This window comes from Fundulus heteroclitus, chromosome 2 (assembly GCF_011125445.2).
Source record: "Fundulus heteroclitus isolate FHET01 chromosome 2, MU-UCD_Fhet_4.1, whole genome shotgun sequence".
NCBI classification, from domain to species: domain Eukaryota; kingdom Metazoa; phylum Chordata; class Actinopteri; order Cyprinodontiformes; family Fundulidae; genus Fundulus; species Fundulus heteroclitus.
In genome coordinates this window covers 26,173,761-26,197,396 of record NC_046362.1, presented here as the reverse complement: position 1 = coordinate 26,197,396, position 23,636 = coordinate 26,173,761, and the positions used below count along the sequence as shown (strand labels likewise).

Sequence of the window (23,636 nt, the reverse complement as noted above, 5' to 3'; positions counted from 1 at the left end):
ACCACGACTGAAAAACTCGTACAGTGTATGCCCGCCTTAAAACTCTGTTTTGTCTGCACATGGGTCCAACTCCTCAACAAAACGTGCATGTTTGGTGTGGTTCTTGGTCTTCTCAAACCTCTGAGAAGACCTTTCACAGAACAACTTTATACAGAAAGAAATATGAAGGCTGTTGGTTGCACAGCTTTTTGTTTAGCGGTATAAGAGTAAAGTGGGTGAAGATCAATGTGGGCCACGTGACCATTTTAAGGGTGTTAAACCACACAGCTGGTGAATTGTTGCTAGTGGGGGGGGGGGGGGGGGGGGGACTTTCCCAACTACCTGACTGTGACTCTTCTGTCCAGAGTGTGCAGTGCAGCCTGCTGCCAAACTCCTCCAACAGCACGCTGCTGCCACAGCTCATCTCAGGCAGTGTTTTTCTTACATCTGATATCAGCTGGCACAGGCCGCTCTCTACCTCCCACAACTCTCTATCTGCCACGCTCATCCAGGTCTCAATAACACTTGCACACTATGTCATAGATGTGGAATCTGCAACGGACCGTCTCACTTGCACTACCTCCAGTTTGGAAGCCAACTAGACAACTAAAAACAAAAGCGTACGATCAGGTTTCCTGATGTCAGTCGGGCATTGTTTTACAAAATGTGTACGCATGGCTGCCAAAAGCAACATCGATTTATTTCTGACAACAACGATGCATCGAACTAATGACCACTGTCCTGTCTTCTTTCTACCATGCAGGAGTCACGGTGCTTGTGTCCCCTGATATCCCCGTGCAGCTCGGGGTGGAAAGCAGACAGCAGTTCTGCTTGAAGTCGGTGCCTAGTATGGAGCGCCTTCCTCTCCAGTACACTGTGTGTGTGGCCCACAATGTTAAAGCTGCTCACCAGGAAGCCATGCAGCAGCTCTCCGAGCTCAGCAGGGAGCTGCCAAACATGAAAACGTTGTGGTGAGTTCAGTTTGGGGGAAACGATTAGAGTTGATTTGATTTTATTTCCTTTTTTTTTAAGAGTCATAAACTGGGCTCTGTGTGTTTGACAGGCTGCCGTTCTGGAAGTTCCTCACCAACGTGGATACGGGGCCGAAAGTGGAGAGGGAACTGAGGACCTTCTCCAATCGTCTGAGGAGACACCAGCTGGGGGAGGGAGTCATCAGCCTTAATGAACATTCCACCACCCTCCTTTCAGAAATGGTAAATGCTGTACACTCTCTGCTGCGCCTTGTCGTCTTCCAGATTTTTAAACCCAAATCAATTCTCAGCTTTAGATTATGTAACAGTTTCCAAATACAAAAAAAAAAAACTGATTAAGTTTAGTTTTTACTGTAATCCAATATTGCTTGAAGTTGTTTAAATTAGAACGTTGGTGTAAAATAGGAAAAATTAGCTAAATTGGCATGTAACTCCAGCCACTAGATGCCAGCAAGTCGCTTCCAGTATAATCCTTGGTATGTGCTGAATATGCATCAACAAAAATTTGTGCTACACATAAAACTAAAGTCACCCGTTGGCTGTGATGTGATTTTAGACAGATTCACAACAAAAGTCATCAAGGTTTTAAATGGAATCATAGATTTATACGCATTTAAAGAATGGCTGCCACGTCTACATACACATATGTGTTTCTTAACATATGTGAATGCTAACCGAGGAATGGGAAGAATCTCTGATTCAGTAATTTTACTGCAAATAAACAAAAATAGGAATTTCTCAACCAATACTGTAGTCTTTCCTGTCAATTTTCCTTGATAATGACTGATGTTTTGTCCCAACTGGAGTTTCTACAGAACAGCCATAATATGTTGCTTTAAGAGGTGTTAACTGGGTTTAAAAAGCTCAAGGCACTTTACAAAGTCAAATTCAATCAAATCATGGAGACAAATTGGTTAAAAAGTTTCCTATCTAAGGAAACCCAGCAGATTGCATCAAGCCTTGACAAGCAGCATTCACTCATCCTGAAAGAGCGTAGAGCCACAGTGGACAGTCGTCTGCATTTTCGATGGCTTTGCAGCAATCCCTCATATTAAGCATGCTTCTTAAATTCCTAATCTGCTAATCTTGTTATCAACTAACACAGTTTCTAGAAGATAATGCGGATGTGAAAATTTGTGAGTAGATTATTCTGGGCCTAAACAAATGAGATTTAAATGCCCAAAAAGTAAACAGGCGTTTAGATACAAAACTTCTTACTTTTGCTGTAAAGAAGGACATAAACAAAATAAATTGTAACTAAAACATCTTGGTTACATCAGTAGCAAGTTTGCTGTCCACACAAGGGACTGAGATGTGTAGATTGAAAAAAATCCAGTTGGAACCATATTGTTTTTATGCCATTTTCGCACAATTTTTGACATTTGGAATTTATTCTTGAAATTCAAAATGTGGGATGCTATTATATATTTTGGTAGATACTTTTGTAGAGGTGTCTCAGATTAAGAACTGGACATATATTTGTGTGTCGTCTCAGTTAGTTAGCTACAAGCGTGTTATTGTTGCTAAAGAGCTCTTGAGGGGGCTCACAGGCTTATGGGGATAAGGTGACAGTGGAGAGGAAAACTCCCTTTTAACAGGATGGAAAGATCTCCAGCAGAACCAGGCACAGTGTGAACGGTCATCTGCCTCAACTACTGGGGGTTAGAGAAGACAGAGCAGAGACACAAAAAGCACAGAAGACTGTTTGCTGGAGTTTGAAGAAGATTTATTATTAACATGAACAAACTGGAATCTGTCTAATATATAAGATTTAAACCAGCCTAATGCTTTTCCCTTAATCCCTACAGTATGTTCAAGTCTTTGTAGGAGAATATTGTGATCAACTGTATCAAATGCAGCACTGAGATCTAACAGGACAAGTATAGACACAAGTCCATTATCTGAGGCCATGAGAATATAATTAGTAACCTTCACCAGACCTGGTTTAGTGCTATGATGAGCTCTGAAGCCTGACTGAAATTCTTTCACTAGGTCATTACTTTGTAAATGTTCACATAAATGATTAGCAACTACTTTCTCAAGACTTTTAGATAACAAAATAAGATTAGATATAGGTCTGTAATAGGTCTGTAATGAATGTTCTAAGCACATACCACCTTAAATACCTACTGTTCTATTTGCTAATGAGTACATCTCTGATTTGAATAATACAGACATAGTTCTCAGTAAAGTCCGGTCTTGGACGTACTGCTTATGTTTTAATGCTGAGCAGGTTACTGAAATGCTAGGCTAATGCAGCAAATTGACTCTGTTTTGAAGTGATTCATTTACAACTCATGTAACATATTTTAGATGAACTTTAAAGGGAAGGTGTGTAAACATTATAAAATAAATTTTCAAAAAAATACAAGCATGCAAAGCCTATTAAGACAAAAAAACGTTAAATAATTCTTTTTTTGTACTAGATTAACAATGCTTACCCCAGAATGACAGGTTTTCTGAAAATGTACAGTTAAGAAGCTGTTTGCAGCAAGTAATGTTAAACATCTGTATTACTGGATGATTTGGAACCCCTAAAAGGACATTGAAGAAGAAAAAAATGCTCTTGTGCACAATAGAAACTTTCATCTGCACAAAAGATACTTTCTTGTGTCCAACAGATTACTAATTTGTGTATTGAAATTGGATTACAACACAAAGACATGTCAATAATTTAAAAGCATACTATGCAACATTTTTCAGTTAATTAATGTGTTCCATACCGTTTTGGATGATTAAATGAGTCATTTCAGGTCGAACAAAGGTTTTCTCGGCTGCCCTGGTGGTACCGTACTTGCAATTGCAAGAGCCCTCGGCCCGCACACACAGGCTCAGAAGTCTCGTGCAAGACCGCGAGAGTCGGTCTTGCTTTACGGCGAGAACTCCATGTGTTTTTTCCCTGCCATTCACTATATGCACGCGCGAAAGCAACGACAAAGAACCGCGTGTTAACTTCAAATAAACATGCAAGCATATCGAGTTTTATTATTATTATTATCATTATATATTTTTTTTTTTTTTTTTTTTTTACGCTACCGCCGCGATAGCGTCTCGCCAACATAAAAAAATAAATAAATAATAATAATAATAATAATAATAATAATAATAATAATAATAATAAAACTGGCGAGGCGGCCGCGGCTTGGCGAGGCGGCCGCGGGAAGCTTGATGTTCATACCTTCACTGTGTTAGTCATTGTTTGTACTGCCGTTTTTCCACTTTTCGTTGCGTTCGCCTGTCTGCTAAGCTCAAAACAACCGCGCCTGGCTTGACGGAGGAACCAGAACAGCTGAGCATCTTTATGACAGTGCACTTTTACTTTCGCCCTCTGAGGGGGGCCTCGCTGGAAAATCAACCCCATTGCATAGTATACCTTTAACTAAATGTATAAATTACTACCTTGTAGTTAGTTTATTCATTCAGTATTTGATATATTTTGCATCTTCAAAAAAATTTTACAAATTTTTTTCAGCTGCCATCTTTAACATCAATAAAAAAAAGTATGTTGTGCATACAAGAAATTTTACTTAGATTTTTTTCGCTTCAATGTCCCTTTAGGGGCTCCGTAGGACAAAGCATAATGACGTCTGTTAGTTCTACTTACACAATAAAAACAAGGCTATTCAGACATTTAAAGATCATTAAGGTTAGCCCTGTCTGACCGCTACAGTGTAAACCGATGTCAGCTATTTAATGCCTAACTTTTTCTTTCTACAGCAAACAGGCTTAAATCGGAGGCAACCACTCTTTTACTCGAAAACAGTTCAACACCTATCCGGCGGTCTTTGTCCACTCTGGTGGCTCGCACTTCTTTCTAGTGTATTTTTTTTTTCTTGTTGATTCATTTTTCCTTTTTCTGAAATGTTTAGCTCTTGTTATCTTCCTAATAAAGCATTAGAGCAGTGAGGCTGGTGTGGGTTCACAAGTCAGGGGCATAAAACTGTTGCGGTTAAAGGAATATTTTTAGGTGGACCTCCACAGTGACTAAAGCAGACGGGGAACAAAGGAGGGAACACAGGTTCAGTGAAATGTCCAAACGTAGAAAACAATTATTCACATTAAAGTAGAGTTCTACCTGTCTGAAACTTTTGCTCCAGTCAACAAGTAATTATATCAGGATAAGACTGTTTGCCATTATTTACATTGTATTTTATGGTTTCGTGTCAATCAAGTTACATCTTCTGAGCGTCTTCGAACTGCACGGAAACATACGCCACAGTCAAGCGGATCCATGTCAATACCTGGTGATGTTCCATTACAAAACAAATATAGTTGAGAGAAAATAAACAGAGCCTCCTACTCGGAAGGATCTCAGGTTGCTGAGAGTGTGGTAACTGCAGGATGGCGAAGAACTGGATGTGCTGAGGTTTAAAGGGATCTCGGCCAAGACCAACTCCAGCAGGTGATCCTGACACCAGCGCGATGCTGCGATCTGACCGGGAGCCCGCGTCGGAGCAGAAAGACGAGGAGTTCACGGATCTGTCTTTGTGCTGTAAATACACAATGGTCACTGTGTGTTCCTTTTTAACGGATCAGTAGGTGTGAAAGGACAAGGAGGGGGAGGTAGAACATGAGAGGAAATCACATATCTGTAGCTGGTGAACAAGACGTTTCTAAAATCGCAGGTTTTCTTTTAACCTGCACTTAAGATATTAACCCAGCTTCTTTGCATCTTCATGCTGATATCCCCCATCCCTGATTAAGTATAAATATGAATAAATTTGAAATGAATTCCACATTTCTTTATGGAAAGCATATGCAGTTAAAGAGCAGCTAGTATAGTAGAAGAGTAAGTAAGTATATTTTTAGCTGGACTTTGGTCTTCCTTTTTCAGATTTTAACTGACTTCTCTTGCTCTCCACATTTCTGTTTTCTTTTGTTGTCATCTTTCTAAACCGAGACAAAAACGTAAAAGCTAGAGCCGAGCCCGGGTCTGTCTTGTTTCTTCTTCTACAACATAATTCTCAAACTTAAGAACTTCCACAACATGAGCCAATCTACCTTTTCTTTCCACAGTTCTTTCACATCCTGGGATAAAACGCTATATTTTTAAGAGCTTTAGTTGCACACTACGTCTGAAATCTCCATCCGAGTGAACAAATGTTAACAGTTATGTAGCCAGGAGTGAAGGTTGCCACCATTTCTGACTGAAAAGCATCATTACACATCCCCGTTCTTCTCCGTAGGACCATGACTACCTCAACAGCAGGAAAAGGGGGATGTCCAAGAGACTGACCAGGGACCTCCCACTTGTCAAGCTTCTTAACATTTCCATCACCCTGTCCCCTTTCCTGGGCGTGGACACCACGCAGTTCCACACCTCCCTCACTGACGGCAGAGAGGACTACTGGCTCAGTCTGCCTTCAGCCACTCAGGGGAAGCTGGTGAGAAACATTCACCCTTTTTTTAATATTTACCGCCATTTGCAACCCTGTAACTTTACAGTTTTTCGTGAAAGTTAACTTTTTTTTGCTGTTTTTGAGTCATGTGACGAAGTAACCATTTTCTGTCTTTTTTTTGTCACACACGTCCCAGTTCATCGAAAATAAATTAAAAAAAAATATCGGAAAAAGGTAACCTGAGTAAATATAAAATAGAACCACCCGTAGCTCCTTATGCTTTCAGGGTCATGGAGGAGCTGGTGCCTCTCTCCAGCGGTCACTGAACAGATCGCCAATCCATCACAGGGCTAAATCTAAAATGCACTTTTCAAATGAACTGACTTTCTAAAAGAAAAAGGCTATCCAAACCAACCTGGCCCTTCGTAGTAAAAGTCACAACTAACTTCCAGTTGTTGGCAGCAAGTCTGTTACACCTCTGTGGAGAAAGAGTTGTTTTGATTTGGTCACGCTGGAGGATTTTCGATCATGAGGGTCTTGCCTCAACATCTCTGTTGGATGTAGGTCCAGAGTTTGACTAGGCCATTTTAAAACCTTCACTTTGTTCTTGTTTTTAGCCATTCAGAGTTGGACTTGCTGGTTGTGTGCACCGTGGAACATTGTCATGATGTATAAAAGTGGGCTCGATCCTAAGGTTACAGAATGATAGCTGGACATTCAGGTCCTCGATTTTCCAGTTCAGGGTTAGAATACATGGTTCCATCAATTATAGCAAGTCATATAGATCCCTAAACAACAAAGTAGTCCCAGATCATCCCACTACCGCCACCATGCCTGCATATCAATATTATGTTGTTTTTCTGAAACGCTGTCAGTTTTATGCCAGGTATGGCACGATGCAGATCTTCCAAACTGTCCCTATTTTTTAGATCATCACATGATGTTTTGCTTCTGAAGATCTTTTTGCCCACTTTTAGGTTGATTCTGTCGTTGCCACAGTTCAGGCGTGTGAAACTAAGCCAAAAAGGATTCATCACAGTGAATTCATGACTTCACAAGGGCGGGAAGTAACATTTTCACACAGGGGCAGGCGTCTTTGGGTAGCATTTTTTCCCTTTAATAAATAAAATCCTAAAGTGTAAAGTGCAGTTTTCTATAAGAATACATCTGATCTGAAACATTTAAGTGTGACAAAAAAGAAAATGTTTTGGAGTGACCCAGCCAGTGTCGAAATGAGCTGGGGTTTGTGTTTTTGGATTTTACTCATTTTTGTTTTTAGATTATGTATTAATGTAACTAGTGGTTTTCTGCATGCAGATCTTTCTTTGTGGTGGATTTCTTATTTCTTCTGTTCTGCTTTTTGTGTATTGCTTTAAAGTCTTGTTTTAGTGCCGGTCTTCACTCCATGGTTCAGTTGGATCCTTTTCTGTGCTAGTTTGTGTTCATCAGTCACTTTCCAGCCAGAGTCTTGACTGGAATCTGATCAAAAATCTGTGAAGGAATATTGAATCAGCAATTATGATAAAGGTTTAATTGCGGTAATGCCAATACAAATTTTCTCATTGGATATTATAATGGGTGTAAGTGATTTAGACATATTATGTTAACCATGTGTGAATATATATATATATATATATATATATATATATATATATATATATATATATATATATATATATATATAGACATTCATAACACATTATATATCATCTTTTGATAAATCTCTTTCTCCTTTTCTATTTGAAACCAACTTATTATTGAATGAAAATATTTTTACAGTTAATATTGTCAGGGGTATAAAAGCTATGATATTTACTGTATTGTTATATCCTCATTTGTTTCAGCGTTTCTGCCAAAGCCATTTACCTGAAAAAATTCTCAGCTTAGCTGGTGCTGTATGAGAGCACGAACTGGCGAAGGAGCAAATTGACCCAGAGCCATGTCTTTTACTTGTTTGTTTACTTGTACGGGATTCGAACCCACACTTGTTTTAAAAGGAATAAAAAACAAAAGCCATTCGACATATGAGACAGACACCCGATACTCTAAAAGAAGCTGCTTTTAAGCCTGCTGTGCAAAATATAATCAATATAACCAAAATCCAGAAGATCTGTTAAGGCGATGATTAGATTTTACACAAGTGAAATGTTACAACGTGAAACTGGCATCAGTCATCCCGTTTTCCCGGTCCTTTCATCCAGATCCCCGTGATGAGCCAGTGGCGAGGGAAGTTCTGTGTAAAGCTGAATCTCACTAACCCAGCCGCCGTGAGCTGGTTCCTGGATAGGGTGGAGACCCTGCAGGCCCATTTAGGGATGGAGCACATTGTGCTGGAGGGGGGCGAGGGGAATCTGTTCGAGGAGCAGGCCCTGCGGCCACCGCTGGCTCTGAGTGGCGACAAATACGTCGAGCTTCTGGCTGACCTGGCCACCAGCCTGGGAGACTCCACCATCATGACCGCAGGAACCAGGTAATCCAACTTCCTCCTCATGTAATTACGCAACACTTACGTTTTCATTTCAAGGTTTGCTTATTCTCATCACTGCGTGCCTTAGGTCAAGCTACAAGCCTCTCTTCTTGAAGATGACGCCCCTGCTGTCTGACTGGAGTCCAATGGGTTTGAGGGCAATCATTCCCTCCTTGTTGCACCACGCTTTGGTGGGATACAACTTCCTCATTCCCGATGCAGTAGGTAATACAACAGACTTCTTATCAGATGTTTTTCGTCACCTAAATGCAATGTCAGTGAGATGCTGTATTTGAATTTCTCAAACTTTCAAAACAAGCGTATTGCAGGCGTTTTCTTAAAACTATTTTCTTTGACGGGGAGAAAAAGACAGCGACTGAAAAGATACAACCGTGATCCTTTAATTTCTATAAGCATAACATAGTATTTATCAACCCTGGTCTGATGTAACCCTTACATGCAGACTGGTAGCTCATTTCATGAGAACATTTAAGGCAATATCGTTTGCATATTTTTATACATAGAACCCACATTTTTACAAAGTCAAAGTCGGTTAAATACACATCAGTTTAAAAGCCCCTTTTTGGTGTTGAGTTCAACAATTCTTCAACTGTTTTTATTCCCTCATTTGTGTGTCTTTATTCTCGTAGGAGGCTCTCTGTCTGGAGACCTGGTCATAGATAAGGAGCTGTTCATACGGTGGCTGGAGATAGCAGCCTTTCTTCCCGTCATCAGCTTCCATACACCACCCTGGATCTTCGGCGAGGACCAGGTACAACGCAACCGCAACCCTGCAACACTTTTAACCAATCACTGGGCTTACAAACTTAGCGCTTGTCTGCATGATACATGCGCATCTCGGTAAGTTAGAACATTATCAAAATGTTAACTTATTCCCTTAATTCAATTCAAAAGTGAATACTCGTATTTTGTTGTCATTACAGAAAGATATTTTTCATGTATTTTTTTTTTTCTATTCGTTTTGACAAATTATGTCTTTTTGCCAATGAAAAACTAAAAAATGTAGGTTCTCAGAAAATTAGAACGCTTCATGAACACAATGAAAATAGATGTTTTAATTAAAAACAGTACTTTGAATCGTCTTGTGACTGAAAAGTGCTACATACATAAACTTACCTTATCTAAAAAATTTTATGTTATGGCCCACTTGATCATGGGTAAAACTGCTGACGTGAAAGCTGTCCAGCAAACAGTCACTGACACCCTCCACAAGAAGGCTAGGCTACTAAAGGTTATTGGTTTTATGCATGTTATTGGAAAGTTGTATGGAAGGAAAACATGTGTTTGAAAAGCTGCACGTCAACAAGTATAACTGCAGCTTTGAGAGGATTATGAAAAATTGCTAAGAGTTCGGCGGACAAGGGAATCATAGCCGGCAGCTGTTGTGTTCCTTCTGTTAAGACGCTTCTAAACTACAGACAACTCAGAGGTGTTTTATTTAGGCTAAGAAGAAAATGGGCCGGACTGTTGCTCAGATGTCCAACTAAGTAGTCCTCTTTTCAGATGAAGGTAAACGTTGCATTTCTTTTTTAAATCAAGGGCCCAGATGTTTGCAGAAAGAGGGGAGAGGCACATAATCCTTGTTGCTTGAAGTCTGGGGTGAAGTTTCCGCCGTTAGTGATGGTTTGGGGAGAAATGTTATCGGCTGGTGTTGGTCCACTGCACTGCAAAAATGGATCTAAAAATAAGTAAAATTTTCTTAAAATTTGTGTTTTTTTCCTAGATTTGAGCAGGTAAATAATATTATCCGCCAATGGAATTACTTTTTTGACCCCTAAAATAAGATAATTAGACATCCTGCACTTGAAATAAGATGATGGAGATGAATTGTTCCTATTTTAAGTGCAGAAGTCTTATTCCATTGGCAGATCATCTTATTTACCTGCTCAAATCAAGGACAGATACACTCATTTAAAGAAAATATTACTTTCTTTTAGTTCCATTTTTGCAGTGTGTGATTTATCAGGCCTAAAGTGAGTGCAGATGTCGTCCAACACTTCATGCTTCCCTCTGCTGACAAGCTTTATTGAGATGCTGATTTCACTTTACGGCAGCACTTGACACCTGCCCTCGCCACCAAAGTACCAATACCTTGTTGGCCTGACCCAAACCCTGTACCAAATCTATGGAATATTGTCAAGAGGAAGATGAAAGACACCTGACCCAACAACGCAGATTACCTGCAGGCCGCTAATGAAGAAACCTGGGTTTCCTTAATGTGACAAGAAACTGGGCAGGCAGGACTCAAATGACAACTTAGACAGTTTCCAATATTCTGTGGTTTAAGGACAGTTCAAAGGTCAGTACACGGAGAATCAGTCAAGAGGGCAGAGGTATCCAAAAAACCAATGGGCTGAGGCAGAGAGGACGCACAAAAAAAGGTCCAAAAGTCACTAGAAGCTAGAAAACGTGGGAAAAAGGGCTGGAACACTTGCTGGAAGAAACAATGACAAACTGGTATGGAAGGGAAATGACTGATTAAATATGAGTGAGGGCAGGTGTGTTCAGTCAGGCTGGCTGGGGAAGTGCAGGAAGCAGAGGTTGGGCAAAACAAAGTCGCCACGTCACACTTAACACCCCAACAGAGCCACAGAATGACCACCTCCACACTACGCCGCATTTATGGAGTAATTATAGAAAAATGAGCTACGGCCCATTATAAAGTGCAACTGTTTTTATACTATATGGACATACTTTTCAATAAGCCAGCATTTCTGAATTAAAAAACTAATGTTTAAGTGTTTTTTTAATAGTCATTTTCGAATATTCATAGAAAATTAAATTTGGGGGTTGTTTAGCTGGGAGTCACAAACATAAAAGTGTAACAGAAATAAAAGTTTGTCACACACTGGTTCTCATAAATCGCTATAGTGCATGGGTTTCACTTAGATATTTCAATAATATTCTGATTCCTGAGATTCACCTGTAACGCAATTTCTAAGGCGTGAATATGAAGGTGTGACATTTTGTTGCCGATTTTTGTTCAACAAAATGATGGCGCACCGCGAAGGAAGGTGTAATAAATGCGGCACGTCTGAAGCTCCGAAAAGATGAGCATAAAATGCAAAACTGCTTCTCAACCAAGATAGAAAAGAAGAAACTTTCTGGCAGCTCTGCTACCGGAGGTTCTCATTGACGCCTTTGTGGCATCGTCCCATCTTTGTCCACAGGAAGTCAGAAATTAGCAAACGGCCAGCCGCAGCAGGAAAACAAGGCATGCAGTCTCTGGTGACGGATCAGGATACTTTTGCTAACAAAGTGCAAGAACTCGGGCTCCTAAATCTATCTTTTTTTTTATCTACATATGTATATATATTTTTTTTTTTTAAGAAGATGGCAGCTGTTTCACCCCTCCTCTATCCTCCCAGTCTGTCCTCATCTCACTCACCTGTGGTTAAGTGTCCATCTGTTCTGAATTACAACCCCTGTTCTAGATTTATGGCTCACTCTCGCTCTCTAGAGCCACCTCAACTGGAATGAGGATTCCGAGGCAGATTTTGGCAAAAAAAAAAAAATTACTTTACTGTGGCAATTAAAGTTTCCATCGGTGATTGACAATTGTGACAGAATAAAAATGATGAATTACTTTTTCTTTTTTTTCTTTCTTTGCTACCAGTAGCAATTAGGGATGGAAGCAGGAAAGGGTCCTGGTTTCAACTTGTGTTTTGCGTGACAAAAGATAAAAATAGAGCTTTTGGACAGTTCTGCTAGACGTTGGACAGCAGCAACTTTTCCACTGTGGTATGTAACACAGCCTTCAGCTTATAAAGCCGAACGAAGCGAGACCGAGGTGAGGTTTAGTGTAAAACAGTCTGCTGAAATACATGTTGTAAATAACTTTAATACGGCCATTTTTACTGCACTTCAGTGCACCTTTGTTTCCAGGATCTGCGAGACCTTGTGCAGTCACAGACAGGTCACAGCAGCAACTGCTGCGGAGTCAAATAGCAGCGGAAAAACCTCAAAGCCACACACACGCCTGGATTCTCAATTAGAGCAAGATTCACTCAAACCTGGGCAGCGGTTCAGGCTCATTCCAAATGTTCCCAGTCCCCGGCTCATGAAAATACATTTTCTTTTTAATAGATGTGGTCAAATTAGGTTTTTGTCACGAGACACTGAGGAGGATGTGACCCTTTAAGGAATGCTGCAGTCATTTGGCTAAAAGGAGTCCAGGAAACGCTTGGACCGTGGAGCCACTTTAAGGCAAAAGCAAGCTGCTGCACTGGTGAGGAGGCACAGATTCACCGGGCCTTGCTAAAGTATGGATACCCTTTAAACAAAACAAAAATTATGTCATAAGCTCAAACTTCGATGAAGCTTCTTGGTGTTGTTATAGACCATCACAAAATAGCGTATGATTGTGAAGTGGATGAATTCTCAATTGGTTTTATGTCTGGGTTATTATGACTAGGTCCTCCAAACACATGACTCTACGTTGATCTAAACCCATTTATTTCAGCTGTGAAGTTGATGGGAGTGAAGCAGCACCCCTCATTTAAGACCATCTTCAATGAAGCAATAACCAGACAGGCCCAGAAAAACATCTCAGAACCCACTCACTCTCTTTATGTAGAGTACCAGCTTAGAGTCCCTGCCTGTAGAACCGAACCACTATAAGAACTCATTTGTTCCGCTTTCCATTAAAGCAATAAACAGTAACAAATAAACAGTAACAAACAGTAAACTGTGGAAGTAGACAATGGCATCTAAAAGTCTAAACTAAACTGATATGCTTCTTTTATGTATTCATTTTTCTTATGATGGAATTTCTATAGTAGCGAACACAGCCAGAAACAGTGTTTGGAGGTTATTGTCATCAATGAGTTTGACCTGTGACTGTTTAAAAGTTAGGGAGGTCGTCCTGTAATTGAGAGGTTGCTGGTTTGATCCCCTGCTCTGACCGTCTCAGTTGTTGTGTCCTCGGGCAAGACACTTCTCCCGCATTACGTGCTGCCGGCGGTGGTCAGGGGGTCCGGTGGCGCTGTTGGTATGGCAGCCTCGCTTCTGTCAGCACCGTCAGGGTGCGAACCGGTCAATGACTGCCGTGTAAAGCCCTGTACATATCAAGAAAGGTAAATACGCCTTTCTATTTGAGTGGAATCTGACATCAGAGCAATGCTTTCTGTTAGCGAAGCAAAGACTTGGAGCTAAGCTAGGGAGATGCTGCTCACGTACAGATCCACACCCAGTTGTGGGCATTAATGCACCTACAGTTTGCTTTGCTGTCTGATAATGCATCAAAAAAGATGTTGATCAAATTGCAAAAAAATAGAAAAATATAATGTTGCTTGGAGACTCTGTGGTTGAATCAAATACATGTGGACTGGTGGTAGTTTGACGTTACCTGACTCCGCCAGATAGATTTGCTCCGCATATGCATCTGGAAACCTTGCGTTGACGTAATTTTGGGAAGGGGCGAAAATACTGGTTAGCTGATTGGCCTATGTTGGTGATAGACGGGCCAAATAAACCAATCAGATCAACGAAGCATATGACGTACTCGTCAACATGCTTCGTCGTCGCTCGTAACAGAGCGACGACGAAAACACAACCACAAGCCAAGCTACTCTTGCTGCTGCAGGTAAAGGCTCGTTAGCTCAGCAAAGAAATACTCTGTAATTCCGATAAAACTTGCTCGATAGCCACGCTAACGCTAGTTTCATCGGCTGAAGCCGCCATGTTCTTTAGACTGAACTGCCGCGCTTCTTGTTGCGTCACACCTCAACCCGCCTCAAAGCCAACGCTGACTGGACGTTCGTTTGGTGAACAGCTCCAACTTTTCTTTAACGGAAAGTAGCCAGACTGATCTGCGAGTGAAACCCTGAAAGCTCACGAGATCAGGATGGTCTCACGAGGCTAAGTTTGACGTGGTTTGTTGGTAAAAGGTGTGTCGGAGAGTTCGCCTCCATGCTCATTACCTTTACGATCCGTCTCAACCCTCCAGGTGTTGAACCTGACCCAGATTTACATCACAAGGCATCAGAGGGATGTGGTCCCACTCATAGAGAAGTACGCGGAGGAGTGGCAGACGACGGGAAACCCCATCTACCGACCCATATGGTGGCTCAGTCCCAGCGATCCCATGACCTTCACCACCGATGACCAGTTTCTCATCGGAGACGAGGTGACTAGTGGCCTGGTCGGGCTCTGAGGGGGAGAGGATCCGGTTCATATATTCAGCCTCTGACGTCCATCCAACTTCCAGTTGGCGACCGGCTCAGTTCTGGTTAAAAGGTGAACTAGTTTGAACTCTTGTGTTTTCAGGTCCTGGTGGCACCAGTGGTGGAGAAGGGGGTGGTCCAGAGGGATATTTATTTACCAGATGGGGGCTTCCAGTGGCAAGACAGCCAGAGTGAGCAGGTGTTTGACGGCGGGACGTTTCTGCAGGACTACCCTGTCCCTCTGGAGGAGGTGGCTGTTTTCTTGCGGAGAAGCTGAGTCCCGACTAATCCTCTTAGTCGCCCCAACCTATTACTGTTTTTAATCAAATTCTTAAAAAAAATATATATTTTTCTGAAAGTGTTCTGATCTCAACTTGCACTTTTCCACTAAAGACCATTGGCGTTGTCTCAAGGTCTGACTTGAGATAATATGTAGAAAGACTTTTTTTTTTTTATACTTGCACTTTAAAGTTTGAAATTGTTGCATTTTTCACTTTTGTGACAGTTTTTTTTTCATCCTTTTTATTGTTAATCAGTGTTACCTCCTGGCTGATTTTTCTGGCTTTTTTATTATTATTATTATTATTATTATTCAATCATCTTTCTTCTGTGTATAGTTCCTGAGAGATCCGTGTGTTTACATACTGCCTTTCAACAGTCTTTAAATTTCTAGTCGCTGCTGGTTCTCTTCATAAAGAGGAACAAAGCATTGTTGGCTCAAAAGAATCTCTCAAGAAGACCAAAATGAAGAAACGGAAAAATACAAGAAGACTTTTGGAAGAGCTGTTTTCAAGGGAACTGCTTAGTAGAAGGAAATTGGGTCACACACACACACACACAAAAAAAGCTACAACATTGGGACATTAGCACTGTGGTATTGAAGGACTTGCTCAGTCATTGGAAAATGTGCTTTTACTTGAACCTAAAGAGCAGAGGGGCTGATGCTTTATGAATGTACCTCAGATTATTGATGCTTACCGCTTTGTGAAGTTGTTACACGCAACAGTCCATCACCAACTAGCATATTTTCAGTGAATAGTTTAGTTAGGTTAATACAACACAGTTGGACATCCTTAGTACTGTATTCCCATAAACTTGAGGCCAAGCCACTGTTGTTTTAACTGTGCCTATGTCTGCATTTAGCTCAGATTTTATCTTCTTATTAACTTACTGTATCGGGAGATTCCTCTTTTGACGGCCTGACACATGTTACCAATAAATGCTCTTTTATGAGAGCCAATCGAAGGGTTAGAACTAAAGCATCGGAAAGGACACCTACCACATGAATAGGAAACATTTGGGGAAACATGCTTATTTGGTTAGTTTTTGCAAACTGAAGCAGATATTAAAAGTTCAAATGGCAGGTTTTTGGCACAGATCATTAATCTTCATTTATTTTCCTACATTTAATGTGACATTTAGTCTGTAAAATTAAACTGAACAGCCAAACAAATCTGCAGTAGCCGGTTTGTACAAGAATCCATAACCTTAAATGAATACTTAAGCCACTTTGTTGTTTAATTTCAGAATTCAGTTTTAAAGGGGAACCCACCTGCCTTTTATCATACAGAGATTGCTTCATCTTTGCTCATTTGCATCCTTTAGCTAAAGGGTTAGGGTAAGGATATGGTATGTAACATTACGTCGTAAAGACTGTCATCAGGACCGGGTGAGAATATGGGACAATAGTTGACGTTACGTTACTAAATCCTAAATGTCATAAAAAGAGGAGACAGAAAGCAGCAGAGATGGGTAATCCAGGTTCAGTAAACAAAACGCCTGTACAGAGATTAGTTCCAACCATTTGCCTTTTCAGCTCCACAGCAGAGACGGGGACTAATGTTTAAACCAGAGGAGGATAAAGTTAATAATATAGTATTTTATGTATGAACTATTACAAAAAAATGAGGAATATTGAGCATCTTGTAAAGTTATACTTTGGTAATGGTTTCACAAATAAGGGGATGCTTAATCTTTTTAGCACATCAACAACAAATCATGTCCCGACCCCCACTTTGGAAACCGCTGGTTCAGACAGCTGAATTTAAGGAAAACTTTTATTTTTCAGCAACAAAGTGAGTCCAAGAATCCATAGAAATATAGATAAAGAATGACCATACCTTCCCAGAGCTCAGAAATCTGAAATACCTGATCTAAATCTGAAATCAGTTGTTTGGTCACCTGACCAAAGGACATCCTCACAATCTGACAGATTTAAGGATAATTTGCAAGGCAGAGTAGCATGCTGTTATAAAGCTACAAATGAAAACCGAATGCTAAAATTGAAATGTAAGGTGTTATGACAAAGTGTTCATTTATGGGTGTAGATGCTTATGCAACCAAGTTATTACACTATTTTTCTCTTCTAGCAAATTGGTATTTGTTTCAGTTGAATTACATTACACAAAAAGTGTTGAAATTATCTGTCGTCTCTCTTTTTTTTTTTTTACATATTTGAAAACTTGCTTTTTACCTTTGTTGTGGACATTGTATGTAGATGTCCATATTAGAGCTACAAACAAGAATGAACTAATGCATACAACTGGCGGTGAATTAAGAACGTGTCATTTTTTGCAAGAACTAAACCAATATTTTGTTGTTAAATCCTTGGAAATTGGTTGATAGGATGCTTAACAAAAAAAAAAAAAAGTAGCCTCTGTGTTTTTTGTCCCGGTACGTACCTTGACCTGTCAGGTCCTTTAGACAGTCTGCATTCACATCCGTTAACTTCTGTAGTGTGCTAGCTTGTTAATAATCTGAATTAATGCTCTCATAAGATTTATGATGAGATTGTAGATCTGCCCCCTCCAAACAAAGAAGAAATCACTGTATATTTTTATATTGTTTCTGTAGATGGTGATCTATGGTAAAGGTTTTTTTTTCTTAACTGATTTTTCTCTCTGCAAAACAATCTTAACTAGCCAGCAGTGACATTACAGACCTTGTGTCTCCACATAAACTAGCCGAACAGATACCAATGCTGTATCAGCTAACACACTCAGGTCGAACAAAGTTTATCAGTTCACCAAATGTCTTAGTGCAGCGTAGCATGTTGTGATCACACTGATGTCTTAATCTCTCAAAGAGCAGAATGTACAATGTGCACACAGGGATTTTTCCACAGCCCTTCTGGTGAGCGGTTCTTCTGGTTCCTAGGAGAATATGTTAAACGAATGTTTTTGCTCTTTTTTCAAACATAAATGTTGAAGGAAAAGCTTTTACGCTTTATTCCTTTCGTCTACGAATGGAGCAAGCCGGATGCCTTATTAATGTGCTGACGTTAAATTCACACTAAGACGTGTTTCTGGATTATTGCAGCATCAGCAATGAGAGTACAATGACTGTGCCATTACATGTGTTTTTTTTTTTCCTCTCTCTTTTTTTTCTTTAAATTGGAGATTGTAGAATGATGCAATAAAGTTTACATTTTCTTACTTCTGGTCTTCCTTTTCTTAAGCTCATGCTTATTTCGTGAGAAAAGGGCGGTCACAGAATCCCCGACTGCCAACATTTATTGGACGATGAGAGCCTAAATATCTTTCACATGGAACAAACGATATCAAAGCAGAGTGTATCCTTTAGCAACATTTGGTCCCAGAACCTGTAACAACCAAATCTAGAAATTTCTGTCAGCAGCCAGGAGTGTTTTTTTTTTTTTTTGTCCTTTCATCATTTTTGTCACTTCTTCAAGGTTTTTATTTGCTATTGCAGAATCCAGCTACACTCAAAGCTTTTTTATGCTATTATTCCCACCTTTTCTTTTCAACTAACCTGGGACTGCCGCATCGAGGACTGAGGCCTCTGAACATGGGTCACATGCTCTATGGCACGGTATTTGCTTCAAAATTCAAGAAACTTTATTGTCATTGCATCACATGTTAGGAGCATGAGGTGAACGGAATTAGATTGACTGGTCCCAGTATAAGCCCTGATAAAAATAAGAATAAAATTATACAGGAAGCTCTAGATGTCCGTGATAGTGGATAGGCTGTGTCCTACGGTTCTCTGTGCAGCCTTCACCACCCTTTGCAGAGCCTTCTTTTCTGCCGCAGAGCAGCTGCCGTGCCACACAGCGATCCAGAAGCACAGGATGCTCTCCACCACGCATCTGTAAAAAGATGTCAGGATTGAGCTACCCAGACTTGGCACGCCTCAGCCTCCTGAGGAAATACAGGCGCCGGCGTGCCTTTCTGATCAGGAATGAAGCGTTGCTGCTCCAGGGGTTGTTCTCCTTGATGTGGACACCCAGGCACCTGAAGCTAGAGACCACTTCCACCGCTGTTCCTCCTATGTGCACAGGAGGAAGGGGAGGATGTTTACCCCCTCTTGAAGTCCATGATCATCTCCTTGGTTGTTTTATCTGCACCATCCCTCCAGCTGTTCCACCTCCTGCCTGTAGTCAGACTCATCGTTGTTGAGGATGCGTCCGAACACGGCCGTGTCATCCGCAGACGTCCCTATGAGACAGCTCTGGTGATTCGCTGAGCAGTCGTAAGTGTGAGCAGGGTAAACAAGAGGGGACTCAGCACACAGCCCTGGGGGCAGCCGGTGCTGAGGGTAAAAGGGGAGGAGGAGACGTCGTTGGTCCTTAACCAATGACAGGAAGTCGAGGACCCAGATGCAGAGGGTAGAGCTCAGTCCTGGTGCGATGAGTTTGTGGGATGATTGTGTTGAAGGCGGAAGTAAAATCCACAAAGAGCAGGCAGACATAAGAGTTCTTATTCTCCAAATGGGTGAGGGCAGTGTGGACCACGGAAGATACGGCATCCTCTGTGGATCGGTTCTTTCTTGTATGCATGCAGGTTTGGAGGGTCCTCCTTACTTCTACTGAAGTCACGCTGAGGGACTGTTCACCTGGTGGGGGGATGGGTCTGGTGCTGAGGGGGGTCAAAGCGGGCTCAGAAGTTATTAAGTGCATCAGGCAGAGAGGGGTCCCTGGGGCACTGTGCATCCTGGATCCTCTGGCCGTATGCAGCCTTGGCTCTTTTCACCCCTGCAGTGAGCTCTCTTCTTGTCACCTTGAGTGCCAGTCTGTCACCAGACCTAAACACTGCATCCCTGACCTTCAGCAGAGACCGGACCTCCGCGTTCAGCCAGGGTTTCTGGTTTGGATAATCTGTTACAGTCCTGGTGCAGGTGACATCCTCTGCACATTTTGTGGATGTAGCTGAGGAAAGCTGATGTGTAGTCCTCTAAATCCAGGCCTCCCTCTCGGACAGCTGCTTCCTTGACAACCTGCCAGGCTGCGCGCCGGAAACAGTCCTGTCGCGCAGGGACAGTGGCGCTGGGCCACACGGTGATGGTCCTCTGTGTCAGCATGAGGACAATAGCCAGGAGCCAGCATGATGGAAATGTGGTCAGAGAAGCCGAGGTATGGGTGGGGCACAGCTCTGTATGCGTCATGTTAGTATGTATAAACACAATCCAGCGTGTTATCACCAAACTTAAGACTATGGAAGACCCAGCGGTGGCTACTCCCTTGTCACAGCAGGCTATATCACTTCTGAAGTCCATCCAATGATGAAGCCAGCCTAACTGTGCTAATGGATAACAGAGGAAGTAGGCAATCCCGCATTTGATCATCTTAGGCAAACTAGCCAACACCCTCTCCAAAGCTAACGCAAGGGAGTACTCTCCTTCTCATTTGCCAGTGCCAGTGCTGGTCTATCATGAATCAGATCACGTGGCAGGCTTCGGGTTGGACATAGCCTCTTGCAAGAAGGAAGTAGCCACCGCCGGCTGCGCAGTAGTCTTAATTTTGGTACTAATACCGCGCCATGTTCCGTCTGTGCTACACCCTTGCACTCTAACACCACCCTGTAACCTGATTTTATGCAAGTCTGTTCATGGAAAAAGTGTTGCACAACTGTAAACCTATCCACATGTGGCCGGTATCATAAACCGAAAAGCCAGGCAAAAAGAGACGGGGCAAAGAGGCTTGCGATTACTCCGGAGGAGCTGCTGAGATTCAGAGCTCAGGTTTGGGAATGTGTCCATGAGATCAAGTAGTGATGGGATCCACAAAGAAAGTCTAGTTTGCAGTGCTCTGCTCAGGTGAGAGCAAAATGTGACTTTTTATGCAACAAGCAAAAAGGCAATGTGTGTAAAACCGAACATTGCCCTAAAAATGCCATCCCCAAGGTGAAACATGGTGGTGTAAACGTCATGCAGCGGAGGTTATTTTCTTCTGCAGGGAAAAGGAAACCGGTCATAGTTAATAGGAAGATGGCCTGAGCCAGTTAGAGGAAAATCCTTAAATAAACCTGTTAGAGGCTGCAAGGGATTTGAGACCAGGGTGGAGGTTCACACCCCAGGAGGCGAATGACCCTGAACAAACAATCAGAAGTACAAAGAAATGTTTAGATTAAAGCGTATCAATTTGTTTCAATGGCCGACTCAAAGTCAAGAGCTAACAAAAACTGAGAATATGTAGCGAGAAAAACTATGTGTCTAAACAGTATCTCTGCAATCGCACTGAGTGTGAAATGTTTCACAAAGAATGGGCAAAGAAATACAAATTAGCAAAGCCCTGTACCCCTGCTGTAACCAGGCGAGTGCACACGCAACAAATTCTCGTTTAGATAAGCACGACTGACGCAAATCTCAACGACAAAGATGATTGCAAGACCGCCTTGAAATGAAAATCTGGTAGCGGACATATTTTCAAGCTGATGATGCATCTGGCCAACATTAAAACGGAAGATGAGGATCAACCCCGTGGCGTGACTGGCAAACAGTCTGGGATCTCAGTCCTGTTGGATATGTATAGAAACTGAAAAAGAGGCGCATGACGAGGCTCTGTGTGAAACTCTGATCAGAACATGACAGAACATTAGTGAAGTCAATGCTTACAGATAATCATGTTTTTTTTTCTGTTCAGCACCCCATAGTTTGAGGTGGCATTAATCAAGGAGACTAACATCTACTTTAATGCCACTTAAACCTACTAAAAGTTATTTATAGCTTTGGAGAGCGTGCTGTGGGAGAGATCCTCAGTGGGTTCACATTCATCCTTACCTTCCTCCCTCTCCCACAGCCGCTTGGCCGGGCTCCACCTTGAGGCCCTCGCTCCTTTGGCGCAGTTGGACAGGTGCAGCTGGTAGCAGACTCGCAGGGTTCCTCCACGCCAGCCAGCCAGCGAGCTCCCCCTCTCAGTTTACACCCTTGACTTAATCACTTAGATTCATGTGGCTCTTCTTAAAAATCGGGGCACGGTTCTCAGCCAGATAAGGTTCTCATGACATGCTGGTGCAGCTCGGTGGTTTGTGAGGTTGATGGAGTTACAGTGCGAGAGATTTGAGCGGGCTTTACTTAACGGGGCAAAACCCCAAACGACCTCAATCTTGTTATTGCCCCTTTTTCCATTCGTTGTCCAAGATACTTTCAATAAGTCGCAAAACAAGAAGAAATGTGTTTAACGCCTTTAGGAGGCGGTAAGTTCTGCTTTGACGTCGAGTCCCTTTCAGAAAAAGCTGCGGTCCAAGACGCCCTCCCCTAAACTAACTGCTGGCGTCAGAACACAGAGGTTCTGCGCATTCACTGAGCAAACACGTAACATTCAACCCAATTAGTTTTCAGCACAACAGATGGTTACGTAACCTCTCCGACGGACCAAGAAAAACAAGCTGTGCTGCCAGAGAAACACCCAAATACAGAATGGCACAATTAAGCTACACACAGTAGCAACAATTCCAACAATGCTGTTCTCCTCTGTTGACAACTATCAGTGACAAAACGGAATAAAGTCGTCGGGTGCGCGCACGAAACGCTCATAAAACAAGATAGGCCACACTGGCTCCAAGCTTTTCTTTTTGAGTGTGTGTCGCGGAGCAGGAGGCACATGAATTCGACCGGTGACAAGCAGGGGCTGCCGATCTCTCCAAAGTCTACTTTTAGAAAGTGCAAGTCGAGGTTTTAGGTTTCAGTGTCTGCTCATGAACGAATGGCTTTTCCGTTTTGGCAATTAGGTGCACGATTTAGTCTAAAAGCGCTTTCAAAAGCCAGCCGTCAAGGCACTGCAGGGTTTTACTAATATCTTCAATTTTATTCACAGGAGTAGATCCCAACCCCCTTTCCTTAATACTTACTTAATACGCTTGAAACAAGGATAAATGTTAAAGATTTTTGTTAAAACCATAAAACATATTAGTTTTGATCTTTTTTTCCCGTGATTTGACCTTTTGTTTTCTCACTGTGAGCTCTAGGAAGACCTTGGGAATGCAGTGTGGAAATGTTAGCCTCATATCAAAAGGTGAGGGAGGGGTGACAGCAGAGGGAAGGAGGTCCCATTGTCAAGGTGTGCCAATGGGACACAAAAAAAAAAAGTAGAGAGTCAGACACATGTGAGCAGTTTCTGTATATTCTTTTCAATTTTACAAGTTTTTCCCAATAATTTGGGATGAATAATTGCTGATAAAGCTCAGAGAAGGAAATTATTAATATCCCTAAAGCCAGAACTGACTCCTGGGTGCCATCCACATGAGCCCAACCACCTGTCCATCTGTCAGTGCAATGCCCTTAGCCAAATTTCCTTTAATTAAATCAACACTTGGCTAAGAAAGGAAAAGAGCTTATTTTCAGGCGATGTTATAAGGAGGTCAATGGTCAGAAATAAGGGAGGAAAAAAAAGCAAGAAATTAGCAAACATCTCTAGACCAAGTTATAGCTAAATGTA

General features: G+C 41.8%; 1 protein-coding gene across 2 annotated transcripts in view; it reads left to right on the top strand.

The window, feature by feature from the left end:
* Window positions 1-18,396, top strand: part of si:ch211-236l14.4 (SITS-binding protein) — a 41,074-nt gene extending 22,678 nt beyond the window's left edge. For both annotated transcript variants that reach the window (XM_012853246.3, XM_021310981.2), the window contains exons 4-11: window positions 743-950; window positions 1,043-1,193; window positions 6,158-6,355; window positions 8,512-8,780; window positions 8,866-9,002; window positions 9,428-9,549; window positions 14,746-14,925; window positions 15,066-18,396. In XM_012853246.3, coding sequence (XP_012708700.2) covers window positions 743-950; window positions 1,043-1,193; window positions 6,158-6,355; window positions 8,512-8,780; window positions 8,866-9,002; window positions 9,428-9,549; window positions 14,746-14,925; window positions 15,066-15,239 — 1,439 coding nt within the window. In that variant the 3' untranslated portion in view covers window positions 15,240-18,396. The remainder of the gene's footprint in view (window positions 1-742; window positions 951-1,042; window positions 1,194-6,157; window positions 6,356-8,511; window positions 8,781-8,865; window positions 9,003-9,427; window positions 9,550-14,745; window positions 14,926-15,065) is intronic.
* The last annotated feature ends 5,240 nt before the right edge of the window (window positions 18,397-23,636 follow it).